Consider the following 22595-nt stretch of genomic DNA (forward strand, 5'->3'; position numbering starts at 1 on the left):
AGGTGAAGTCATTTCATTTTGCAGAGAATTCATGAAATTTTTTATCTATGTATGGGGTTTGAAAGCGTCGGTTTTGAGAGAAAATCTTTTAATATGGAGTTGACATCTTCGCGCTAAATTTACATGGACAAAAAAAACAATCAGCTGTTGAAATGACTTCACCTTATTAGTTTCGCCATGGTCTAGTTATAGGCTATTCACTTATTGACACAGGGTATACAGAGGCGTCTCGAGCAAAAAACTAATTCCCTCTCTTTCGCACAAAACCATTTCAATGATTTTTTTACCTGTATTTTATATATCTCTTCTCACAAAACAATTTCAAAATCAAAAAAGCTGATTTTAGACTTTTTCACATGTCAAAAGTGACACCTCTGTATACTTTGTGACGTCGATTTAACCAAGTCCGTCGTCCCGCCTGTCCGTATTGTTATTGAAATCAGTTTACAATAGACTACAGATATCTGCAAAATCGAGAAGTTCGCTATTTAAAACTAGCAATATCGCTCCATAAAAAATCAAGATGTGATAAAAATTCCTCTAGAATATCGGCATTACCACCAAATTTTGCATGTATACATACATATAACTTTAATATCAATAGAAAGCGCATTACCAACTAAAACCTGGATCGGTCCATAATTGAGCTATGGTAACACATTAGTAAATCAAGGTCTACATCAGTAAATCAATTAATCGAACATAATTCATTAACAAATAACCTTATCGGGACAAAATTTGACACGAATATGTTCATACAAAAATTATTCGGCGAAATTTGTTCCATATCGGCACACTTCTGAAAATCATTTAATCGTAAATAACTCATTACTTAATTATGATGTATGTTCATCCATAATCGGTCCCTAATTGATATAATCGGTCCATAATTGACCATAGCTCCCATATATAGTCCACTTCCGAAAATCACTTAGTCGTAAATAACTCGTGAATTAATAATGATTTCAAGATAAAATTCTACATGAACATATTTTGTATATATAGGTGCAATTAGGATTCGCTATTGTTTTTTTTTTTTTGTAATTTAAAACTTTATCAAGGGTCACTGTAAGTAAATTTTCTATATAGAACTCTGTATTTTTGACCTTTGGAATGCTATTTAATTGAAATATCGATAAATTATGAATAATTTAAGTGTTATAGGTATTTTATGTCATAGTGAATGATAATGCAAAAATACACCCTTAAGTGGAAACAAGTCACACAAAAATGTTTAAAGCAAATATTTACACTAAAAATTAATAAATCGTTATTGCTTGACATAAGCAAATATATAAATCTGTATACGTTTAACCCTCATTGATTGGAACAGGCTCGTATCGTATTTTCTAAACAAATGTCCACATTTGTAATCAAATATCATCATAATTTTGAGTAGGTTTTTACTGTAAAAGAATAGTCTTTAAAGTCCTTGAACTTTATTATTGTTAATTATTAATATTTGTTTAATATTGGTTTTTATTGAAAAATGCATAATATAATAAATGTTTTTCTTTAAAAACTATTCTAAAAAAAACTTTATGAAATTCAATTTCAATTAGGCTGATCACTTGCTGCTGTTCTTTTTTCCATATAACCAACAAACTAATAAATTTACTTGTTGGCCAATATTTCAAACTTGATGCCATGTTCATGTTTCTCCAACTCACTTATCAAGCTAGTCTTGGCAAATGCTGCTCCTGGTGGTAGAACACCTCCTGATCCAGGCATTTTGTCACTTTCCTTTAGAACAGTAAGAGCACTGCAAAGCAATGCAACACATGTAGAACCATAACCAGGGTTAGGACCGGACACCTTAACCATTAATGATTTCGAGGGTGGATTGGTGTATTGATCGGTGGGTTCTGCCAAACGCTCCGATTGAGGCCAACCCAATGCTTTCATGGTAATGGAAAAGTAGGTCCTTTCCATGGCGGCCTCTGTGGGACCTTCATGTGAGGTAAAGCCCAATGAGAAAATTTTAGGATATTTCAACAACAAACGACGGCCTAAGGAAAATTTGGTCATAAGACCAAATAATACCGCAAAGAGAGCCACCAAGGAGGCGGTTAAATATGAGCCAAATGCTACATAAGCATGCATTTGTACCGGACGTTTGCGTTCCTGTTCGTACAGAAAACGTTGAGAACGCATTACCACTGAACGATCAGCGCCCGGGAAGGGTAAACATACTTTGTTGACGACTTCCGAACGGAAAATAAGAGGACGATTTTTAAGTACGGGCTGAAATTTGGGCAATCTTTCACTGTACAATTGGGAGCGTATGCCACGCAACTCGCTGGCATGAGCCAAACCATAAACAGCACTTTCCCAAGTGCCATAATGAATACCTGCCCCTCCTGTGGGACCGCCTTTAGTGTAGCTCTTCAAATACGTTTCAACAGAATTAACAACACCATCAAAGTTCTTCTCTATAAACACTACACCCATATCGGCTGGTATGGAATCAAAACCACAGGCCGAGATAATATAAACACCCTTCTCCTGCGCCTTGGCATGATATTTCAATTGCATGGTCTCCATATACTGAGGCTCACCGCTAACGTCGACATGATGAGTACCAGCCTCAATGCAAGCACGTACTACAGGCTCGCCATAAAAGCGATACGGTCCACATAAATTGACCACCACACGACAACGTTTAGCCATTTCTACTAGCGACTTTTCATCATTAACATCGGCTATAATAATGGGTGTATCCATAAGATTTTTATTGGCTTTTGTGCCCATATCCTTAAGCACGGCTTCCAATTTGTCACGATTGCGACCGGCAATACCCCAGCGAATGTTTTCCAATACCGAGCAAGCTTCATAGACGGTATATTTGCCGGTAAAGCCAGTAGCACCAAATATGATGACATCCAATTTGTCTGCAGCCATATTGCTGTTGTTGGTTATTGTTAGTTTTAATATTAATTAAAAAAACTTTCTTATCACCGGCTGTTTGCTGATTTGGTTAAATAATTTACGAAACAAACTTGTTCTTTTTGATTGTTGCAAATTGACCTTTGACTTTTTGCTGCTGAGTGTGCAAATAAAAAAAGATTTTGCAATATGTAGATTTCTAAAAATAAAGGAGTAACACAATATTTCTTACCTTTAGGAGGTGTAACGGGAGAGTAGGTTGTGTATGTATAAACTATTTTTTGTGGAATGTTTAGTTTTTTACGCAGTTTTGTTTTTATTTAAAGCTGATGATGATGATGAGTACCTCCTTCTTTCTTCCAAGTTCCCTTTAATTAGCCGGTTAGATATGGAACAGCCACTAATGCCAGATGTGAAGAAATTTCACTATTTCGCATCCAATTTATCTGGCAACTAAGAAACAACCATGGTGGAATAATAACCCATAAGAACAGTGGCAGTCATTTGACTGGCAACTGCTGATGGATATATCCATCATATCGTAAAACAAAGTAGATAGATAGATAGATAGATAGATAGATAGATAGATAGATAGATAGATAGATAGATAGATAGATAGATAGATAGATAGATAGATAGATAGATAGATAGATAGATAGATAGATAGATAGATAGATAGATAGATAGATAGATAGATAGATAGATAGATAGATAGATAGATAGATAGATAGATAGATAGATAGATAGATAGATAGATAGATAGATAGATAGATAGATAGATAGATAGATAGATAGATAGATAGATAGATAGATAGATAGATAGATAGATAGATAGATAGATAGATAGATAGATAGATAGATAGATAGATAGATAGATAGATAGATAGATAGATAGATAGATAGATAGATAGATAGATAGATAGATAGATAGATAGCTCGTCGCTCGCTCGCTCGCTCTCTCGCTCTCTCTCGCTCGCTCGCTCGCTCGCTCGCTCGCTCGCTCGGCTCCTCGCTCGCTCTCGCGCTGCTTCGCTCGCTCGCTCGCTCGCTTCGCTCGCTCGCTCGCTCGCTCGCTCGCTCGCTCGCTCGCTCGCTCGCTCGCTCGCTCGCTCGCTCGCTTCGCTCGCTCGCTCTCGCTCGCTCTCCTCTCGCTCGCTCGCTCGCTCGCTCGCTCGCTCGCTCGCTCGCTCGCTCGCTCGCTCTCTCGCTCGCTCGCTCGCTCGCTCGCTCGCGCTCGCTCGCTCGTCGCTCGCTCGACTCCAGCTAGCCTTTGCTGCGCCCGCCCCCCCCCCGGTATTTCTCGTGAAGCACATATAAAAGAAACGAATTTTCTATGCACATCCTGTTACAGGTTAATTACAATTGGAACCACAACCGCTGTCGACAATGAGTTTGTATGGAGAACAAAATCGTCTTGTAGTTGGCGATATTGCGGTTGAGATAGATTCTATTTTATTTTGTCTTATTTTCATGTTGTAACGTTGCCATATGTTCATAATATTTTGCTAAAAATCTTGAAAAATTGCAAAAACAGAGGTTTCATAATGGGCATTTTTCGCCATGTGTTATTATTAACAGAAGATATTATATTAAAATAATAAAAATTAAAATGCGAAAACATATTGTTTTATTTCTTTTATTTTATTCTGAATAATTTTTTAACCATTCCTATTATTTCTTAAAAATAATTCTTATTTTAAACAAAAACATCATTTTGCTTTGATTTTTTCTAATAAACGACAGAAAATGTGGTTTGTCGACAGTCGCTTAATTTTAATTCGTCGCTCGCTCTTTTTTTGTGGTTTGTCGACAGCGGTTCCAATTGTAATTAAGATGCAACGAATTTTCTGTACACAACAGCATTCTCTCTCAGAGAGAGAATTTACTTTTTTAAATATTATGTTATACTGCGCCATCTATGTTCATTAAAAAATTAAATGTAAAAATTAAAGACACTTTTTATTGGTTTAATTTTATACTTACTATAAGATGATGCAGTTTGCGAGACATGTCTCAGCTGTATTCAATGATGATGTTTTTTGGGGAAACTATGGGGATTTTCAATTAAAAATGGGAATTTTTTGCGGACTTCTAGCCTTAGATTGAGGACATGAGTATACATTTTTATGACTACACGCTTTTTTTCTATTTTTTTTGTTGTTCGGTATTATTAGTTTGTCTATTCGACATTTAAACGAAAAAGGAATATGGTAATTAATTACTAATTATGTTGAACAAAAAGCAAAACAATATATGAACCGTTTTACCGTATGTTACTGCTTTACCAAAAACACTTGGTTGTTGTCATCACTAAGTATATTTAAAACATTTTCCAATTACAAGATGTCACCATTGCATAATTTACTACGCCGTTAATATTTTCAATTGATCAACTTCGATTTCTTAGCTGCTGACAATAAATACAACCCTGTTTGTTTTAGTTTTTTTATGTCAAACACACATCCATTCAGAGTATTTTTTCTTCTCGGTTTAGATTCTTTTCGTTTCGTTTAACCTTTTAGTTTTTATTAAAATTTATTTATTATTTTTATGTTAAAATCAATAAAATTACTTGCAACAAGTGCACGATATTGTGTTTAAATGAAAACAATACGAATTTAATGTTTTATGTGAAATGTAAACATAGAAAAAATGTTTTGAAAAAAGTAAAGTTTCTAATATTACCGATGATGGTGCTGTGGCTGGTTGGTGGCTGCTCAACTTTTTTTATTTTAATCAATTTATGTGTGTAAAGAAAAATCAAGTAAAAAAGCAAAGCCTCCGCCTTCTAGAAACGCGTTTTGTTGTGTCTGTGTTTTTAGTTTATTTTTTTCGTTGGTCTTAAAAAAAGAAAAAATAAATCTGTGTGTTTATACTTGTTGTTGGCTCTGTGGCTGGATAGAGTGAGTGGCTGGCTGGCAGACTGACTAGCTGAGTTTTCGTGTGTTTGCTGGCTGACTGACTGTTGTTTTAGTTAGCCAAAATAGAAGTTTATAGTAATTGTGGGTAAAAATAATATTACCACCACTACAACAACAATAAACTGCTCTAGCTTAGTGTAAGAAAGTGTAAGCTGCCTGTGCTACCTTTATATTTTGTGGTTGTTTGGTTACTACCACACTTCTCTTCTTATTGCTTGCTAGCTGCTGCTGCAGCAGCATCACACCAAAAAACAGGATCAAGATTAGTTTAACCGCAAACGAAAAAAAAAAATCAATTTCAAGTTTACACCGCATACATCATCATCTACGATCCATACGAATAAAAACAATAACAACAAGAGAACTTTAATATCCATACACCACATCCACGAAAAGTTGTAAGAAACAACCAACAAATTGATAGTATTTTCTTTTTTTAAAACTAGAGAGAGGTGCCCACTTTTTTCTTGGAGTTTGTATATGTATACTAGCTTCTTTCGTGGTCGCTCGATAAAGTGCACTACGACATCAAGCCCACAAACAGCAACATCAACAAGCAACAGTAAAAGTATTTGTGTCAGACTTGTTGGCATAATATTTCAACCATCCATCCATCAATTCATCTATCTAATTTATCAAAAAAAAGAAAAAAAAAAAACTTCCAACCAAACGTTTGATCGATTAAAGCAATAAAATAAACTTTTCAACCTTTTAGCTGTTCTACTACTCACTACTACTACGTGCAAACTTGGTTAATGTCTCTTCAGTTCAATTTATATATCGTGTTTATTTCTGTTTGTTTGAGATCTTCTTCAGCATTATTTGTTAATTAACCGTTCGTCGTCTGTTTCTGTGTGTGCGTGTGTCATTGTGGAATAACAAACAATATGTTGCGTTTTCTAAGCCGCCGTAAAGCTCGCAACAACTATGCGGATAACTCTGCTGGTGCCAGTGGCAGTGGTCATGATCGCCCAGATGCCAGAGGTCCCTCAGTAGCAGGTGGTGGTGCCACTTCATCTCATATAAAACCACAACGTATACCAGTTAATAAGAATAAAATAGATTGTCGTGTTATATTACTGGATAATACAGATCTATCCATTGAATGTTCGGTGAGTATACTTCAATATGTATTGGGATTTTCAATGAATTAAATTTTATATGTATGTAGCTGTTGCTGACAAAAAACTTTGTTAGTCTCATTTTTCAACGTTTTTACTTATTTTTCATTTTATTTTAAATTGCTCACTATTATTACGGTTACAATTTGTTTAACAAGAAATTGCTAAATTTCTTTACTTTGCATTTTTTTTTTCAAAATTCTTGACCTACGAGAATATAAAATTAATATTGTTTTTATAGACATTGTTAATGTTTATACCTAATTATTTGTAAAAAAAAATAGCCCGCGACCGACTGGTTTTATATTTGAAATTTGTTTAATTTCATTTTGTCTATTGATATGCTAATTTTGTGAAATTTTATAGTAGTGTTTTTTCCTTTTATTAGTTTTCTTGTATGTTTATAGTTTAGTTCATTCAATACAATCGAAAAATGTTAAAGTTTGAAGTTCTCTCGCAAATGTTTAGAAATCTTGTCATGATACAAGGGCTTAAAAATGTAAGGATTTCGATTGTATAGCGACTAACTGATGCCCATACCAATCAGTATAGTTTCCATAAAGGTTAGACAAATTTTGTCTGCTAGCCCGCTATAGCACTTGTCCATTGTTTACATTGATGCTTGAGTATTTTTTTTAACAATTTTTTAATTTCGAACTTAAAAATTTAGTTTCAGAATTAAAGCTTTTATGATATGTTCGAAAATTTTGTAATTTTATGAAAGTTTAAGTTCTGACTTTTTTAAAGCTTTTAAGTTTGATATATTTTTGAAGATAATCTTCTTAGGTTAGGTTAGATTGATAGAAGGATGTATCTACATAAAATCCGAAGAAATACACCTAGGCCACTATCGGGCATTAAGATAATCTTCTTTGTTAATAAGTATTTGGTATCTAAAAATAATTTATTCAAAATAGCTTTTTGTGAAAACTTTTTAAAAATGTTTAGGAAAGAGCCTTTAAAGAAAATAAAAAGCTTCTTAATGAAATTTAGATAAATGCTTTGTGGTGTTAAAGCTTTTTTTGTAACGCTGTGGAAAGCTGCGTTTTGAATATAAAGCTTTTTGTAAAGCTTAAGCAGAACTTTTCTATTTTCAAAAAACTCTTTAGAAACGCTTTGAAATAAAGCTTTTTTCTAAAGCTCGTAATAACAAAAGAAAAGCTTTTCTTTGAACAGAACTAGACATAATTTTATAAAAACTTTGTATTATTAAAAAAAAAAAGTTTAAGATGTGACGATTAAAACGTTCTTTAATACCGCAGAATTTATGAATAAAACATTATTGTTATGATTATAATTTTTATTGATTTATACTTTGATGTGAACGCTAATTTATTGAGAATATATCTCGTAAAATGTTTTTAATAAAAACTATTTAATTTGATAATTAATTAAATAAGAATACATAACTCAAATATAACAAAAGTTTATCAAACATTAAAATTGATTTCTTTCTTTTTATGAGTGGTTGTTGTTCTAAAACTATCATAAATCTCATTATGGATTCTTTGTTCGTAAAATTTTTATCTAAAAAGGTAAATTTTAATCAACAAAATTTATGCCTTTTAAACATAATTGTTGAATGAAATGAAATAATTTCAATCCTGTCTTGTTTTTAAGATATACACGAAAAACGCCCCTAAATTTCAATAAATACTACTGCAATTTGCCTATTTACTTCTTACCTCGAACATTTTTTATTAAATATATTTCTGAAATTTATTACTTTTTAATTATTTTAATTTTTCCAAACTAATTTTTTATTATTATTATTTTTTTACAGAAAAAAGCAATGGGCAGTTTTCTATACGAACAAGTATTTTATAATTTAGATATTATAGAAAAAGATTATTTTGGATTGCAATTTATGGATGCTAATCATGTTAAACATTGGCTAGATCCCACCAAACCCATTAAGAAACAAGTTAAAAGTAAGTTTTATAAACATAAGCAAAAAAAATGTTAACATTTTACTAATGTAATATAAAAATTACAGTTGGTCCACCCTATACATTCCGTTTAAAAGTGAAATTTTATTCCTCCGAACCGAATACTCTACGTGAAGAATTAACACGTTATTTATTCTTTTTACAATTGAAACATGATTTACTAGAGGGGCGTTTAGATTGTCCCGATGATAAGGCCACCGAATTGTGTGCCTTAGCTTTGCAATGTAAGTGTTATAATAAACAATAGTAAACAAAGAAAAAATAATAATGTTTCCCTTTATTTTAAACAGCCGAATTAGGAGATTATGATGAACATGTTCATACAGCAGCCACTGTTTCAGAATTTCGTTTTGTGCCCGAACAAACTGAGGAATTGGAAATTGATATTTTAGAGGAATATAAAACCTGTCGTGGTTTAACACCAGCTCAAGCTGAAACAGCATTTTTAAATAAGGCCAAATGGCTGGATATGTATGGTGTTGATATGCATACTGTTTTGGTAAGTAGTTGTGTTTAAAAATTTAAAAATGTTTATATTATTTAAACAATTACAGGGCAAAGATGGCTGCGAATACCATTTGGGTTTGACCCCCACTGGCATTTTAGTGTTTGAGCGTGATCAAAAAATAGGTCTCTTCTTTTGGCCCAAGATTAGCAAATTGGATTTTAAAAAGAAAAAATTAACACTTATTGTTATCGAAGACGATGATGAGGGTCGTGAACAAGAACATACATTTGTTTTTCGCCTGTACAATGAAAAGGCCTGCAAACATTTATGGAAATGTGCTGTAGAACATCATACCTTCTTCCGTTTAAGAGCTCCCGTTAAAGGTCCCTCAGCTAGACAAAACTTCTTTCGCATGGGTTCACGTTTTCGCTATTCTGGACGTACAGAATTCCAGGCCACCGTACAAAGTCGTGCTCGACGTACCGTGCAATTTGAACGTAGACCTTCACAGCGATTCGCCAGTCGTCAATCCCACTTATTGCGTGAAAGACAAAAAGCTTCACAAGAGAATGCTGCCTCTGCTTTGGCTTCAGTTAATGCTAGAGCTGCAGCTGCCGCAGCAGCAGCGTCCACTTCGCCTCAAACTACTGAAAATTTAAATAGTACAGTAGATTCGATATTATCAACAGCTACTGTAGATAATCAGCCAACAATGAATACCATAACACCATCACCCTCTATACAGACGGTCATACACAATACGTCTGTGGCCTATGATGATGCCATATGTGGTAGTTCGGTACATTCAGGTTCACAACAAAATGCATGCGCTTCATTAGGCCGTAATTCGATAAGATCGAATTCGAGTACTGATGATCCGGCTTATAGTAAAATTGGTTCATTTGGTAAAGCTGGTCTAACTGTGAAGTAAGTAGAATTTATTTTTATATATTTACAAATTAATACTTATTTTATTGATTAATTTTTTTATTAACTCTAGATTGGATACTGAATGTGCTGGTGCTAGTAGTATTGCTCCTTATTCACCTAATAATACTAAGAATTTTGAAGAGACCAATCCCTTCCGCAACAATACTTCGCATAACAATTCATTTGGCAAAGCTTCTATACATTCAGGACTTAGGTATGTTTATTTTTTTTTTTCTTTAATATTCCTCATAAATTAAACACTACATTTGCTTTTATTATGTTTATAAGTATATCAGCAGTGAAATTAATTTTATGTTTACAAACCATTTAATTATATCTTTTATTTTTGGCATTGTTTCAATATTTTTACAAACTATCAGCCATCATCTATTTAAGTATTTTATGTTAAAACTTACATGTGTTTTCATTTATATTTTATTTTTCTCATTTCTTATATTAAGAAGTATGTAGTCAGTTGCGCTTTATCATTCATTATTAATTTTGTATATATCATTTTTTTTTAATGTTGTTGTCATTTATGTTATTTGTTTTTGTTATATTTGTATACAGCATTAAAAGTGGCTTGTCGGATAAAGATAAAGAGCTAGATTCATTACTAAAGTCCATAGTTAAAGACCCATCCCCATCTGTTTTAGCCACTGAGGCCATTAATGATGCTAACAGTATAAGGTAGTGTAATTTAATAATAACTAAACATATTTTATTTTAATTATTCATTTTTACAAGTATCTATACAATTTGTTATAATTGGTAATATTAATAATTTATATCTCATTTTATATTTTTTTGTTAAACTTTTAGGGTTACTATTAATAAAACCTTTGATATGGATCATAATACTGAGACTCTGAAACGTTTATCGAATTCCGAAAAACCTAATAATCAAGTGAAACTGGCTAATGTGGGTGCGGCTGCTTTACCACCGGGTCATATTAAGTGTAACATTTTAAAAGGTGAGTTTAAGATCAAAATTTCACAAATTTTTTCAAAGAATAATAAACGATCTTGTCAAAAATTATAAAAAAAAATTTTTTATGGCCAATTTGCTACAGCTTATTGTATCTCGCAAATATTGCTTTAAAAACCATTATGATTCCCATTACAAAATCGTTATCACCTCGAAACTATTGATTTAGTACCTCTTCTTTAAAGTTTACTTAATATATTTATAATTTTGTTTTTGTTTAATAATATATAATAAAATATACACGTGTTAAAAAAACAAACTTGTATTGTCTACGAAAATTAGCACTAACATGAGAAAATAACACTATTATTACCTCACATCTTGCGTTTACAAATTACATTAAAAATAATAAAAAGAACAATGGAATTCAAAATTAATTTTCATGTACAAGAGTTGGGAGTACAAAAAAGAAACTCAATGGGAAACTTCCATCTTTATTGTATACATTATGGGCGCAATGTAAAACCAGCTAGCGAGCTTGATTATAATTTTTAAATTAAATTATTATTCAGTTCTGTTTTAATAAATAAATAACTTTTTATAAATTTTTTAAAGCTTAAAAGCTTTAAAAGACTATAGACCGATCAGTCTGTCATCGTTTTTATGGAAAACACTGGAAGATTGGTCGATATCCATGTTAGAAACATTCTCCGCCCTGATAATTTCTGTAGGGCACAACCTTAAAGGGAGATTAGTGATGACAGCCTTTCATGACATTGTCGGAACTGTAGAGAAGACTTACTTACTTACTTACTTACTTTGCCTTTCTTGGGGTGCGTTTGACAACGTGAACATATACGCGGATGTTGATCAGCGGATAAAAGATTGGACAGAAAACATGCTTAAGAGTAAGGCCTAGTAACTCTAATAAGGGTTATTGACGAGACAAGGAAAGTTGTGAAAAGAAGCACTCCACTCCAGGTGGTTTCATTTCTCCACTCGTGTGGAATTTTATCGTAAATAAAATCCTTTTCAGACTCATTAGGATGGGCTTCAAAGTAGTAGCATATGCTGACGACGTTGTGATTCTTATTCAAGGAAAGTTTCTTCCACAATAATAGAACTCATGGAAACAGCTCTCAGCGTTCTGCTAACATGGACCAGGGAAAACTGTCTGGGTGTCAATACTGCCAAAATACCAGAATTCAGATCATGATTTAATGGTACCATGTATCTTGGCGTAATTTTAGACTCTAGACTCTAAGTTCTCTTTAGGAAAAGAAGGGGTCTTAAACCATACATTGTGCTCTGGATGACACCGCGGTTATAAGATCTATTTTAACTTACGGGGCCCTTGACAATTTTTAATTTCGAACACATTTACAATTCTTTCGAATAAGTTCGAATTTTCGAACTTAACTTAAAAAGCTTATACATATTCTGAAACTACATTACTACAGTTCTTTAAACTTCATGAAAAACTTAAAATTATTTTCAAAATTTTTATGTTCGAAATTAAAAAAATTAAATTTTTATGAATCTACATGATTTACAGATTATTTTAACAGGTTTAAAATTTTTCGAACATAAGTTCGAATTTTCGAAAAAGCTTATATTCTGAAACTTCAACGAGAATACTTTAAAATTCATGAAAAACTTAAAAAAAAATTTCAAAATTTTTATGTTCGAAATTCGAAAATGTATAAAAATTGGTCTCAAATAAAACTAAAATTAATTTTTATAAAACCACATGATTTACAGATTATTTTAACAGTTTAAAAAATTTTCGAATTTTCGAAAAGCTTATATTCTGAAAATACTTTAATATTCATGATAAACTTAAAATAATTTTTAAAATTTTTATGTTCGAAATTCGAAAATGTATAAAAATTGAGCTTAAATACAAATAATATTTTATAGAATTCACTGATTATTTTAAGGGCTTTAAAAATTTTTCGAATTTAATTTCAAAATTTTCGAAAATTTCATTAAACGTGATAAAAATTTTATTACAAAAACTTCTTAAATCAAAATATTTCTTTATTTAATAAAAGTTTAACAATATAAGTATAATTACAAATATATTTTTATTATTTATATTATTTTCCACAGCACGGGTCGAGGAGGAGCTGGGAGCTAACACGAATGCCAAGTTAACGAATCAAATGTTTGTGCCGGCAGCAACTTCAGTTAATAGCACTAACAATAATAACAATATAACAACAACGAACAATCTACAAAATACAACAACTATACACCATAGTGACGGGCCAGACTCACTCAATGCCACCTACATTTCAGTTGTAAGTATAAGTTTCTTTTTAGTTTCGTTCCTAATAGGATTTTCTTTATAAAGTTTATATAGGTTTTTTTTATTAAATTGTGGAAAAAAATATATAGACACACATTAAAAAAATGCTAATGACTTTATTTTGTTTATGTGCTACCACAACTATGTTGAGTGTTAAATGTAAAAGTTAAAGCTAAAACGTTAAATGTTAATCTGTTATTTTTTAATTCTTATTTTTTTGCACTTTCATTTTATTTACATTTTTGTTTGTTATTCATTATTTTTTTTTGTTTTCTGTTCTTTCTTTTTTGTTAATCAAAAACCATTCACCACCTACCCCATATCACCAAAATAAAATTGTTGTGCATTACTCACTTTTAAAAACGTTGTTAATGTAAAAAACAAACTTAATTATCACCTTGTGATCATGCTTCCATTAAATATGAATGTAAACTGTATAATTTTGTGTGTATATGTACAACGTAATTGTGTAACTTAAATGGAATTGCAAATGAATTTAATAAAACAACAACTACAATAACAAAAGGGTGGTGATAAATTGACTTTGAGCATAACTGAGCAGAAACCCACCACGGCTGCCCATCAAAATTCCGGTAATATATTTGGTTTTACTAATAATAACAATAATAGCACTGCCAACAGCAATACTTCGACACCAACATCTCCATTTGCTAATGCAACTTTTATATCAGAATTTGAAACCAATACACCATCAACACCCACCCATCACAGCAATTATCATCTTCAACATCATCATCAATCTCCACCAAATTCTTTAACCATTATGAATACCAATACCACCATACCAATGTCCACCTATTCAAATCATAATAACAATAACAATATAAGCCACGCCTCCACCTCCGCCTCCTCTTGCTCTCCTAAAATCTCCAGCACCACCACAAATAATAATACAACACCATCCACATCTGCAAATACCACAAAAACTACTCTTATAAACTCAACTACAATACAATCAAATTTGAATTCTTCTTCAACAATGTCCAACACGTCCACGTCCTCTCTATCGCCGAATTGTAATAAAACTGATGCAACCACCTCTACTCCTAAACCCACCACTCCAACTTTAACCTCCACAACAGCAGAAATGTTAATAAATGAAATTTTCATTAACAATATTATCAATAATAATGTAAAAGCCAGTACGGAAAAGCATACAAATGGCAGTAACGAAGTTGATTCATCGACCACATCTTCTGCTGCGACACATCAAATGTCACAAACACCCTCGGTGGGTACTTTACTGTTTTCCACGTTGAGTGAACAGGAACGTCAGCAAAAGCAACGTGATGCCATTAAGCAACAACAGTCTTGTAATGATATTATTGAAAGTATACACGATAAAAAGGTTTGTTTTTCGTTTGTTTGTTTCCTTTTTTTAATTTATGTTCATTTTATTTTGTTATTACCAGTTATTATTATAATTTTGTTTTGTGCCTTTTGTTATTTTAAAACTTCTTTTCTTTTATTTAAATGTTTCACAATTGCTTTATTTATGTAAATTTTGTTAACTTAAAACAATACACTTAATTCTTTTTATCCTTAATAACAGTCGTAAAAGCTTGAAAATTTTCTATAGAAAAATTAAAATTTTCCAAAGAAAAATGATCATTATTGATAATTTGCTGAACTAGAACTGAAATAGAACTGAACTAGAACTGAACTAGAACTGAACTAGAACTGAACTAGAACTGAACTAGAACTGAACTAGAACTGAACTAGAACTGAACTAACTAGAACTGAACTGAACTAGAACTGAACTAGAACTGAACTAGAACTGAACTAGAACTGAACTAGAACTGAACTAGAACTGAACTAGAACTGAACTAGAACTGAACTAGAACTGAACTAGAACTGAACTAGAACTGAACTAGAACTGAACTAGAACTGAACTAGAACTGAACTAGAACTGAACTAGAACTGAACTAGAACTGAACTAGAACTGAACTAGAAACTGAACTAGAACTGAAACTAGAACTGAACTAGAACTGAACTAGAACTGAACTATAACTGAACTAGAACTGAACTAGAACTGAACTAGAACTGAACTAGAACTGAACTAGAACTGAACTAGAACTGAACCTAGAACTGAACTAGAACTGAACTAGAACTGAACTAGACTGAACTAGAACTGAACTAGAACTGAACTAGAACTGAACTAGAACTGAACTAGAACTGAACTAGAACTGAACTAGAACTGAACTAGAACTAGAACTAGAACTGAACTAGAACTGAACTAGAACTGACTAGAACTGACTAGAACTGAACTAGAACGGAACTAGAACTGAACTAGAACTGAACTAGAACTGAACTAGAACTGAACTAGAATGAAACTAGAACTGAACTAGAACTGAACTTAGAACTGAACTAGAACTGAACTAGAACTGAACTAGAACTGAACTATGAACTGAACTAGAACTGAACTGAACTAGAACTGACTGAACTAACTAGAACTGAACTAGACTGAACTAGAACTAACTGAACTAGAACTGAACTAGAACTGAACTAGAACTGAACTAGAACTGAACTAGAACTGAACTAGAACTGAACTAGAACTGAACTAGAACTGAACTAGAACTGAACTAGAACTGAACTAGAACTGAACTAGAACTGAACTAGAACTGAACTAGAACTGAACTAGAACTGAACTAGAACTGAACTAGAACTGAACTAGAACTGAACTAGAACTGAACTAGAACTGAACTAGAACTGAACTGAACTGAACTAGAACTGAACTGAACTAGAACTGAACTGAACTAGAACTGAACTGAACTGAACTAGAACTGAACTGAACTAGAACTGAACTGAACTAGAACTGAACTGAACTAGAACTGAACTGAACTGAACTGAACTAGAACTGAACTGAACTAAACTGAACTAGAACTGAACTGAACTAGAACTGAACTAGAACTGAACTAGAACTGAACTAGAACTGAACTAGAACTGAACTAGAACTGAACTAGAACTGAACTAGAACTGAACTAGAACTGAACTAGAACTGAACTAGAACTGAACTAGAAACTGAACTAGAAACGAACTAGAACTGAACTAGAACTGAACTAGAACTGAACTAGAACTGAACTAGAACTGAACTAGAACTGAACTAGAACTGAACTAGAACTGAACTAGAACTGCACTAGAACTGAACTAGAACTGAACTAGAACTGAACTAGAACTGAACTAGAACTGAACTAGAACTGAACTAGAACTGAACTAGAACTGAACTAGAACTGAACTAGAACTGAACTAGAACTGAACTAGAACGAACTAGAACTGAACTAGAACTGAACTAGAACTGAACTAGAACTGAACAGAACTGAACTAGAACTGAATAGAACTGAACTAGAACTGAACTAGAACTGAACTAGAACTGAACTAGAACTTAGAACTAGAACTGAACTAGAACTGAACTAGAACTGAACTAGAACTGAAACTAGAACTGAACTGAATGAACTAGAACTGAACTAGAACTGAACTAGAACTGAACTAGAACTGAACTAGAACTGAACTAGAACTGAACTAGAAACTGAACTAGAACTGAACTAGAACTGAACTAGAACTGAACTAGAACTGAACTAGAACTGAACTAGAACTGAACTAGAACTGAACTAGAACTGAACTAGAACTGAACTAGAACTGAACTAGAACTGAACTAGAACTGAACTAGAACTGACTAGAACTGAACTAGAACTGAACTAGAACTGAACTAGAACTGAACTAGAACTGAACTAGAACTGAACTAGAACTGAACTAGAACTGAACTAGAACTGAACTAGAACTGAACTAGAACTGAACTAGAACTGAACTAGAACTGAACTAGAAAACTGAACTAGAACTGAACTAGAACTGAACTAGAACTGAACTAAACTAGAACTGAACTAGAACTGAACTAGAACTGAACTAGAACTGAACTAGAACTGAACTAGAACTGAACTAGAACTGAACTAGAACTGAACTAGAACTGAACTAGAACTGAACTAGAACTGAACTAGAACTGAACTAGAACTGCTAGAACTGAACTAGAACTGAACTAGAACTGAACTAGAACTGAACTAGAACTGAACTAGAACTGAACTAGAACTGAACTAGAACTGAACTAGAACTGAACTAGAACTGAACTAGAACTGAACTAGAACTGAACTAGAACTGAACTAGAACTGAACTAGAACTGAAGAACTGAACTAGAATGAACTAGAACTGAACTAGAACTGAACTAGAACTGAACTAGAACTGAACTAGAACTGAACTAGAACTGAACTAGAACTGAACTAGAACTGAACTAGAACTGAACTAGAACTGAACCAGAACTGAACTAGAACTGAACTAGAACTGAACTAGAACTGAACTAGAACTGAACTAGAACTGAACTAGAACTGAACTAGAACTGAACTAGAACTGAACTAGAACTGAACTAGAACTGAACTAGAACTGAACTAGAACTGAACTAGAACTGAACTAGAACTGAACTAGAACTGAACTAGAACTGAACTAGAACTGAACTAGAACTGAACTAGAACTGAGCTAGAACTGAGCTAGAACTGAACCAAAATTGAATAACAACTGATTTTTTAAACTAAAACTTTTTAATGTAGAAAATTTTTGATAGAAAAATTACAAAATTTTTCTTTTTATTACTGAATAAACCGATTAAATAAAGAAATAAAAGCGTTTCTTTAAAAGTGATTTTATCGTTTTCTGTAAAAAGTAGTCCGGGCCATCTCGATTTATATCACATTAACAAGTTCTTCCTAATACATTTTTCTTACCATTTTTTCATAATTCTGCTTTTAAAAAATGTTTTCTCGGATTCACAAGCTTAACTTCAAAACCTTTTAAAACTTTCAAACTTTCGTTAACAACAATTAAAATATGTATAATAATTTATTCCAACAACTCTTTCGTTATTTTAGCCGCTAACACACAAACAACATAATAATCATTATCATCAGCAGCAACAACATCATCATGTTATTACAACACAAAATGATGCAATGGTATCACCCTGGCTGGTATCAGCGGAAGTTGTATCGGCGCCCAAAGGTAAGGAACCGACGATTATACGAAAATCTGTTATAACAACACAGTTGTAAACAGAATTTAATTATGTTGTAGTTTTTTTTAATAATAATTAATTAGATATTAGTTATATTATCTATTTGTTTAACTGAAATATTTTAAATTTAATTAAAACTTCATCTACTTATTTATTCATTTAACTTAAAATGATCTTGAAATTTAAAATTATTATGTACTTGATTTCTACAATATAAAAATATTTATGTTATAAATTTTATTTAAATATACTTTTTAAAGTATATAAAACAATTTAAGAAAGAAGACAATGAAAGAATGCAACGCAACTTTAAAAAAGTTATATTATTTATTTAATAAGTGCCTTGAAAATATGTATAACAATATGACATATAAAAGAAAACTTAATGCAGCTATTTTAAATTGTTATAACTTTAAACTTAATTTAAGTACTTAAAATAACTACTTCCTCCACATTAACAAAATCCAAAAAGACTTAAAAAACGAAAAATCCCACATTTTTTTAATTAACAAAAAACAAAACAAATTATTTTTTAAAAAGAGAACATATAACCAACGTTTAAAAAGGCATTTATTTGTATTTATTATTACATTCCTTGTCATTTATAAAATTATAATAATTTTAATTTATAATTTTGTTCGATTCCTTCCAATTTATTATTTTTCATAAGTAGTTAATAATTTTGAAACAAATTTAATTCGTTAAGTACATTTGTTGTCCATTTTACTTATTTCTTCTGTGTGTAACGTTTCTCAAATTTCTATTTAATTATTATTATTATTATTTTTTATTATACATTCGAATGTATAACAGTTTTAGTATTATTTTTTAACGGCAATTATTATTATACAATTATAAATAAAAATAAAATTATCGAAACGAAAATAAAGCAAATAAATATGGCAATTCTTTTTTAAAAGAACTTAAAAATTAACAATGTTTAAAATATATAATTATACATTTTATTTTAAAACAACGATATTTTATTATACCTATATACATACTTATAAATATATACAAATAAATATACTTAGTTATTTTATTATAATACAAAAAGTATATTAAATAAATAAAAAATATTGTCTTTTATTAATTTATTTGGATTTTAATAACTTTTTTAAAATTTATCTATCTCGTAGTATAAATTTTCAACTTGGTGTGGTGGATAATTAAGTTTGTATAGCAAGTTGCCCATAACAAACATTTCAAGATTCCTAATTCAAGATTTAAAAACAAATCATTTCAAGTCCATACTATTTTATTATACTGCGCAGAGTTCAAGATTCCAATTATAGAATAATCATTCAATACAAATCAAGTCATTATAAAAGTTTTGGTAAGTTGTTTTTATAAATTACTATAACTAATTCGAATATAACCATGTTATTAGAATATTAGAACTGAACTAGAACTGAACTAGAACTGAACCAGAACTGAACTAGAACTAGAACTGACTAGAACTGAACTAGAACTGAACTAGAACTAGAACTGAACGAGAACTGAACTAGAACTGAACTAGAACTGAACTAAACTGAACTAGAACTGACTAGAACTGAACTAGAACTGAACTAGAACTGAACTAGAACTGAACTAGAACTGAACTAGAAATGAACTAGAACTGAACTAGAACTGAACTAGAACTGAACTAGAACTGAACTAGAACTGAACTAGAACTGAACTAGAACTGAACTAGAACTGAAACTAGAACTGAACTAGAACTGAAACTAGAACTGAACTAGAACTGAACTAGAACTGAACTAGAACTGAACTAGAACTGAACTAGAACTGAACTAGAACTGAACTAGAACTGAACTAGAACTGACTAGAACTGAACTAGAAACTGAACTAGAACTGAACTAGAACTGAACTAGAACTGAACTAGAACTGAACTAGAACTGAACTAGAACTGACTAGAACTAGAACTGAACTAGAACTGAACTAGAACTGAACTAGAACTGAACTAGAACTGAACTAGAACTGAACTAGAACTGAACTAGAACTGAACTAGAACTGAACTAGAACTGAACTAGAACTGAACTAGAACTGAACTAGAACTGAACTAGAACTGAACTAGAACTGAACTAGAACTGAACTAGAACTGAACTAGAACTGAACTAGAACTGAACTAGAACTGAACTAGAACTGAACTAGAACTGAACTAGAACTGAACTAGAACTGAACTAGAACTGAACTAGAACTGAACTAGAACTGAACTAGAACTGAACTAGAACTGAACTAGAACTGAACTAGAACTGAACTAGAACTGAACTAGAACTGAACTAGAACTGAACTAGAACTGAACTAGAACTGAACTAGAACTGAACTAGAACTGAACTAGAACTGAACTAGAACTGAACTAGAACTGAACTAGAACTGAACTAGAACTGAACTAGAACTGAACTAGAACTGAACTAGAACTGAACTAGAACTGAACTAGAACTGAACTAGAACTGAACTAGAACTGAACTAGAACTGAACTAGAACTGAACTAGAACTGAACTAGAACTGAACTAGAACTGAACTAGAACTGAACTAGAACTGAACTAGAACTGAACTAGAACTGAACTAGAACTGAACTAGAAAACTGAACAGAACTGAACTAGAACTGAACTAGAACTGAACTAGAACTGAACTAGAACTGAACTAGAACTGAACTAGAACTGAACTAGAACTGAACTAGACTGAACTAGAACTGAACTAGAACTGAACTAGAACTGAACTAGAACTGACAGAACTGAACTAGAACTGAACTAGAACTGACTAGACTGAACTAGAACTGAACTAGAACTGAACTAGAACTGAACTAGAACTGAACTAGAACTGACTAACTGAACCTGAACTAGAACTGAACTAGAACTGAACTAGAACTGAACTAGAACTGAACTAGAACTGAACTAGAACTGAACTAGACTGAACTAGAACTGAACTAGAACTGAACTAGAACTGAACTAGAACTGAACTAGAACTGAACTAGAACTGAACTAGAACTGAACTAGAACTGAACTAGAACTGAACTAGAACTGAACTAGAACTGAACTAGAACTGAACTAGAACTGAACTAGAACTGAACTAGAACTGAACTAGAACTGAACTAGAACTGGAACTAGAACTGAACTAGAACTGAACTAGAAAACTGAACTAGAAACTGAACTAGAAACTGAACTAGAACTGAACTAGAAACTGAACCTAGAAACTGAACTAGAACTGACACTAGAACTGAACTAGAACTGAACTAGAACTGAACTAGAACTGAACTAGAACTGAACTAGAACTGGAACTAGAAGAACTGAACTAGAACTGAACTAGAACTTCTGAACTAGAACTGAACTAGAACTGAACTATACTGACTAGAACTGAACTAGAACTGAACTAGAACTGAACTAGAACTGAACTAGAACTGACTAGAACTGAACTAGAACTGACTAGAACTGAACTAGAACTGAACTAGAACTGAACTAGAACTGAACTAGAACTGAACTAGAACTGAACTAGAAACTGAACTAGAACTGAACTAGAAACTGAACTAGAACTGAACTAGAACTGAACTAGAACTGAACTAGAACTGAACTAGAACTGAACTAGAACTGAACTAGAACTGAACTAGAACTGAACTAGAACTGAACTAGAACTGAACTAGAACTGAACTAGACTGAACTAGAACTGAACTAGAACTGAACTAGAACTGAACTAGAACTGAACTAGAACTGAACTAGAACTGAACTAGAACTGAACTAGAACTGAACTAGAACTGAACTAGAACTGAACTAGAACTGAACTAGAACTGAACTAGAACTGAACTAGAACTGAACTAGAAATTGAACTAGAACTGAACTAGAACTGAACTAGAACTGAACTAGAACTGAACTAGAACTGAACGAGAACTGAACGAGAACTGAACTAGATAGGATATTTAAAATTGTTGAAAAAATCTTTTTAATAAATTTATTGGCCTTCACATTGCGATATTGGGACACATAATAGAACATTATTTCTATTTCCTTTCATTATTGCAGTGCAATTTTAATTA

The 22595-nt window shown here is 32.1% G+C and overlaps 3 protein-coding genes across 9 annotated transcripts in view; 2 read left to right on the forward strand and 1 right to left on the reverse strand.

Annotated features, from left to right (window-relative positions):
- Positions 1 to 1459: 1459 nt before the first annotated feature.
- LOC119610795 (saccharopine dehydrogenase-like oxidoreductase) lies at positions 1460 to 3345 on the reverse strand. 2 transcript variants are annotated; one of them, XM_037966148.1, is made up of 2 exons: positions 3119 to 3345; positions 1460 to 3040 (listed from the first exon to the last, which is right to left on the reverse strand). In XM_037966148.1, the coding sequence occupies exon 2, from the start codon at positions 2899 to 2901 to the stop codon at positions 1615 to 1617; it is 1287 nt and encodes a 428-aa protein (XP_037822076.1). In that variant the 5' UTR covers positions 2902 to 3040; positions 3119 to 3345; the 3' UTR covers positions 1460 to 1614. The 2 variants fall into 2 exon arrangements, with proteins under 2 accessions (XP_037822076.1, XP_037822077.1); XM_037966149.1 differs by having other exon boundaries at positions 1460 to 3043.
- A 1987-nt stretch (positions 3346 to 5332) lies between these two features.
- LOC119610791 (band 4.1-like protein 4B) lies at positions 5333 to 19410 on the forward strand. 6 transcript variants are annotated; one of them, XM_037966140.1, is made up of 12 exons: positions 5333 to 5552; positions 6523 to 6919; positions 8712 to 8859; positions 8925 to 9101; positions 9168 to 9376; positions 9432 to 10252; positions 10326 to 10469; positions 10826 to 10945; positions 11078 to 11229; positions 13296 to 13486; positions 14021 to 14863; positions 18426 to 19409. In XM_037966140.1, the coding sequence occupies exons 2-12, from the start codon at positions 6695 to 6697 to the stop codon at positions 18603 to 18605; spliced, it is 3210 nt and encodes a 1069-aa protein (XP_037822068.1). In that variant the 5' UTR covers positions 5333 to 5552; positions 6523 to 6694; the 3' UTR covers positions 18606 to 19409. The 6 variants fall into 6 exon arrangements, with proteins under 6 accessions (XP_037822068.1, XP_037822071.1, XP_037822066.1 ...); XM_037966143.1 differs by having other exon boundaries at positions 5336 to 6919; positions 14021 to 14087; positions 14601 to 14863; XM_037966139.1 differs by having other exon boundaries at positions 5337 to 5552; positions 6254 to 6919.
- Positions 19411 to 19711: 301 nt separating this feature from the next.
- LOC119610788 (major royal jelly protein 1) overlaps positions 19712 to 22595 on the forward strand; it is a 72994-nt gene continuing 70110 nt past the window's right edge. Inside the window, exon 1 of the mRNA XM_037966136.1 lies at positions 19712 to 19904. The gene's annotated coding sequence lies outside the window, so the exon portion shown is untranslated. The remainder of the gene's footprint in view (positions 19905 to 22595) is intronic.

This window comes from Lucilia sericata, unplaced genomic scaffold (genome assembly GCF_015586225.1).
Source record: "Lucilia sericata isolate MDLA Ls3-8-SP2 unplaced genomic scaffold, ASM1558622v1 Contig001278F_arrow, whole genome shotgun sequence".
Lineage (NCBI taxonomy): Eukaryota > Metazoa > Arthropoda > Insecta > Diptera > Calliphoridae > Lucilia > Lucilia sericata.

Bases quoted from the DNA above. Each gene is read 5' to 3' on its own strand.
- LOC119610795 (XM_037966148.1), bottom strand. From the start codon at position 2,901: ATGGCTGCAGACAAATTGGATGTCATCATATTTGGTGCTACTGGCTTT.
- LOC119610791 (XM_037966140.1), top strand. From the start codon at position 6,695: ATGTTGCGTTTTCTAAGCCGCCGTAAAGCTCGCAACAACTATGCGGAT. The intron at 9,102-9,167 runs GTAAGTGTTATA...TATTTTAAACAG, and splicing joins GTGTGCCTTAGCTTTGCAAT to CCGAATTAGGAGATTATGAT. The intron at 13,487-14,020 runs GTAAGTATAAGT...CAATAACAAAAG, and splicing joins ATGCCACCTACATTTCAGTT to GGTGGTGATAAATTGACTTT.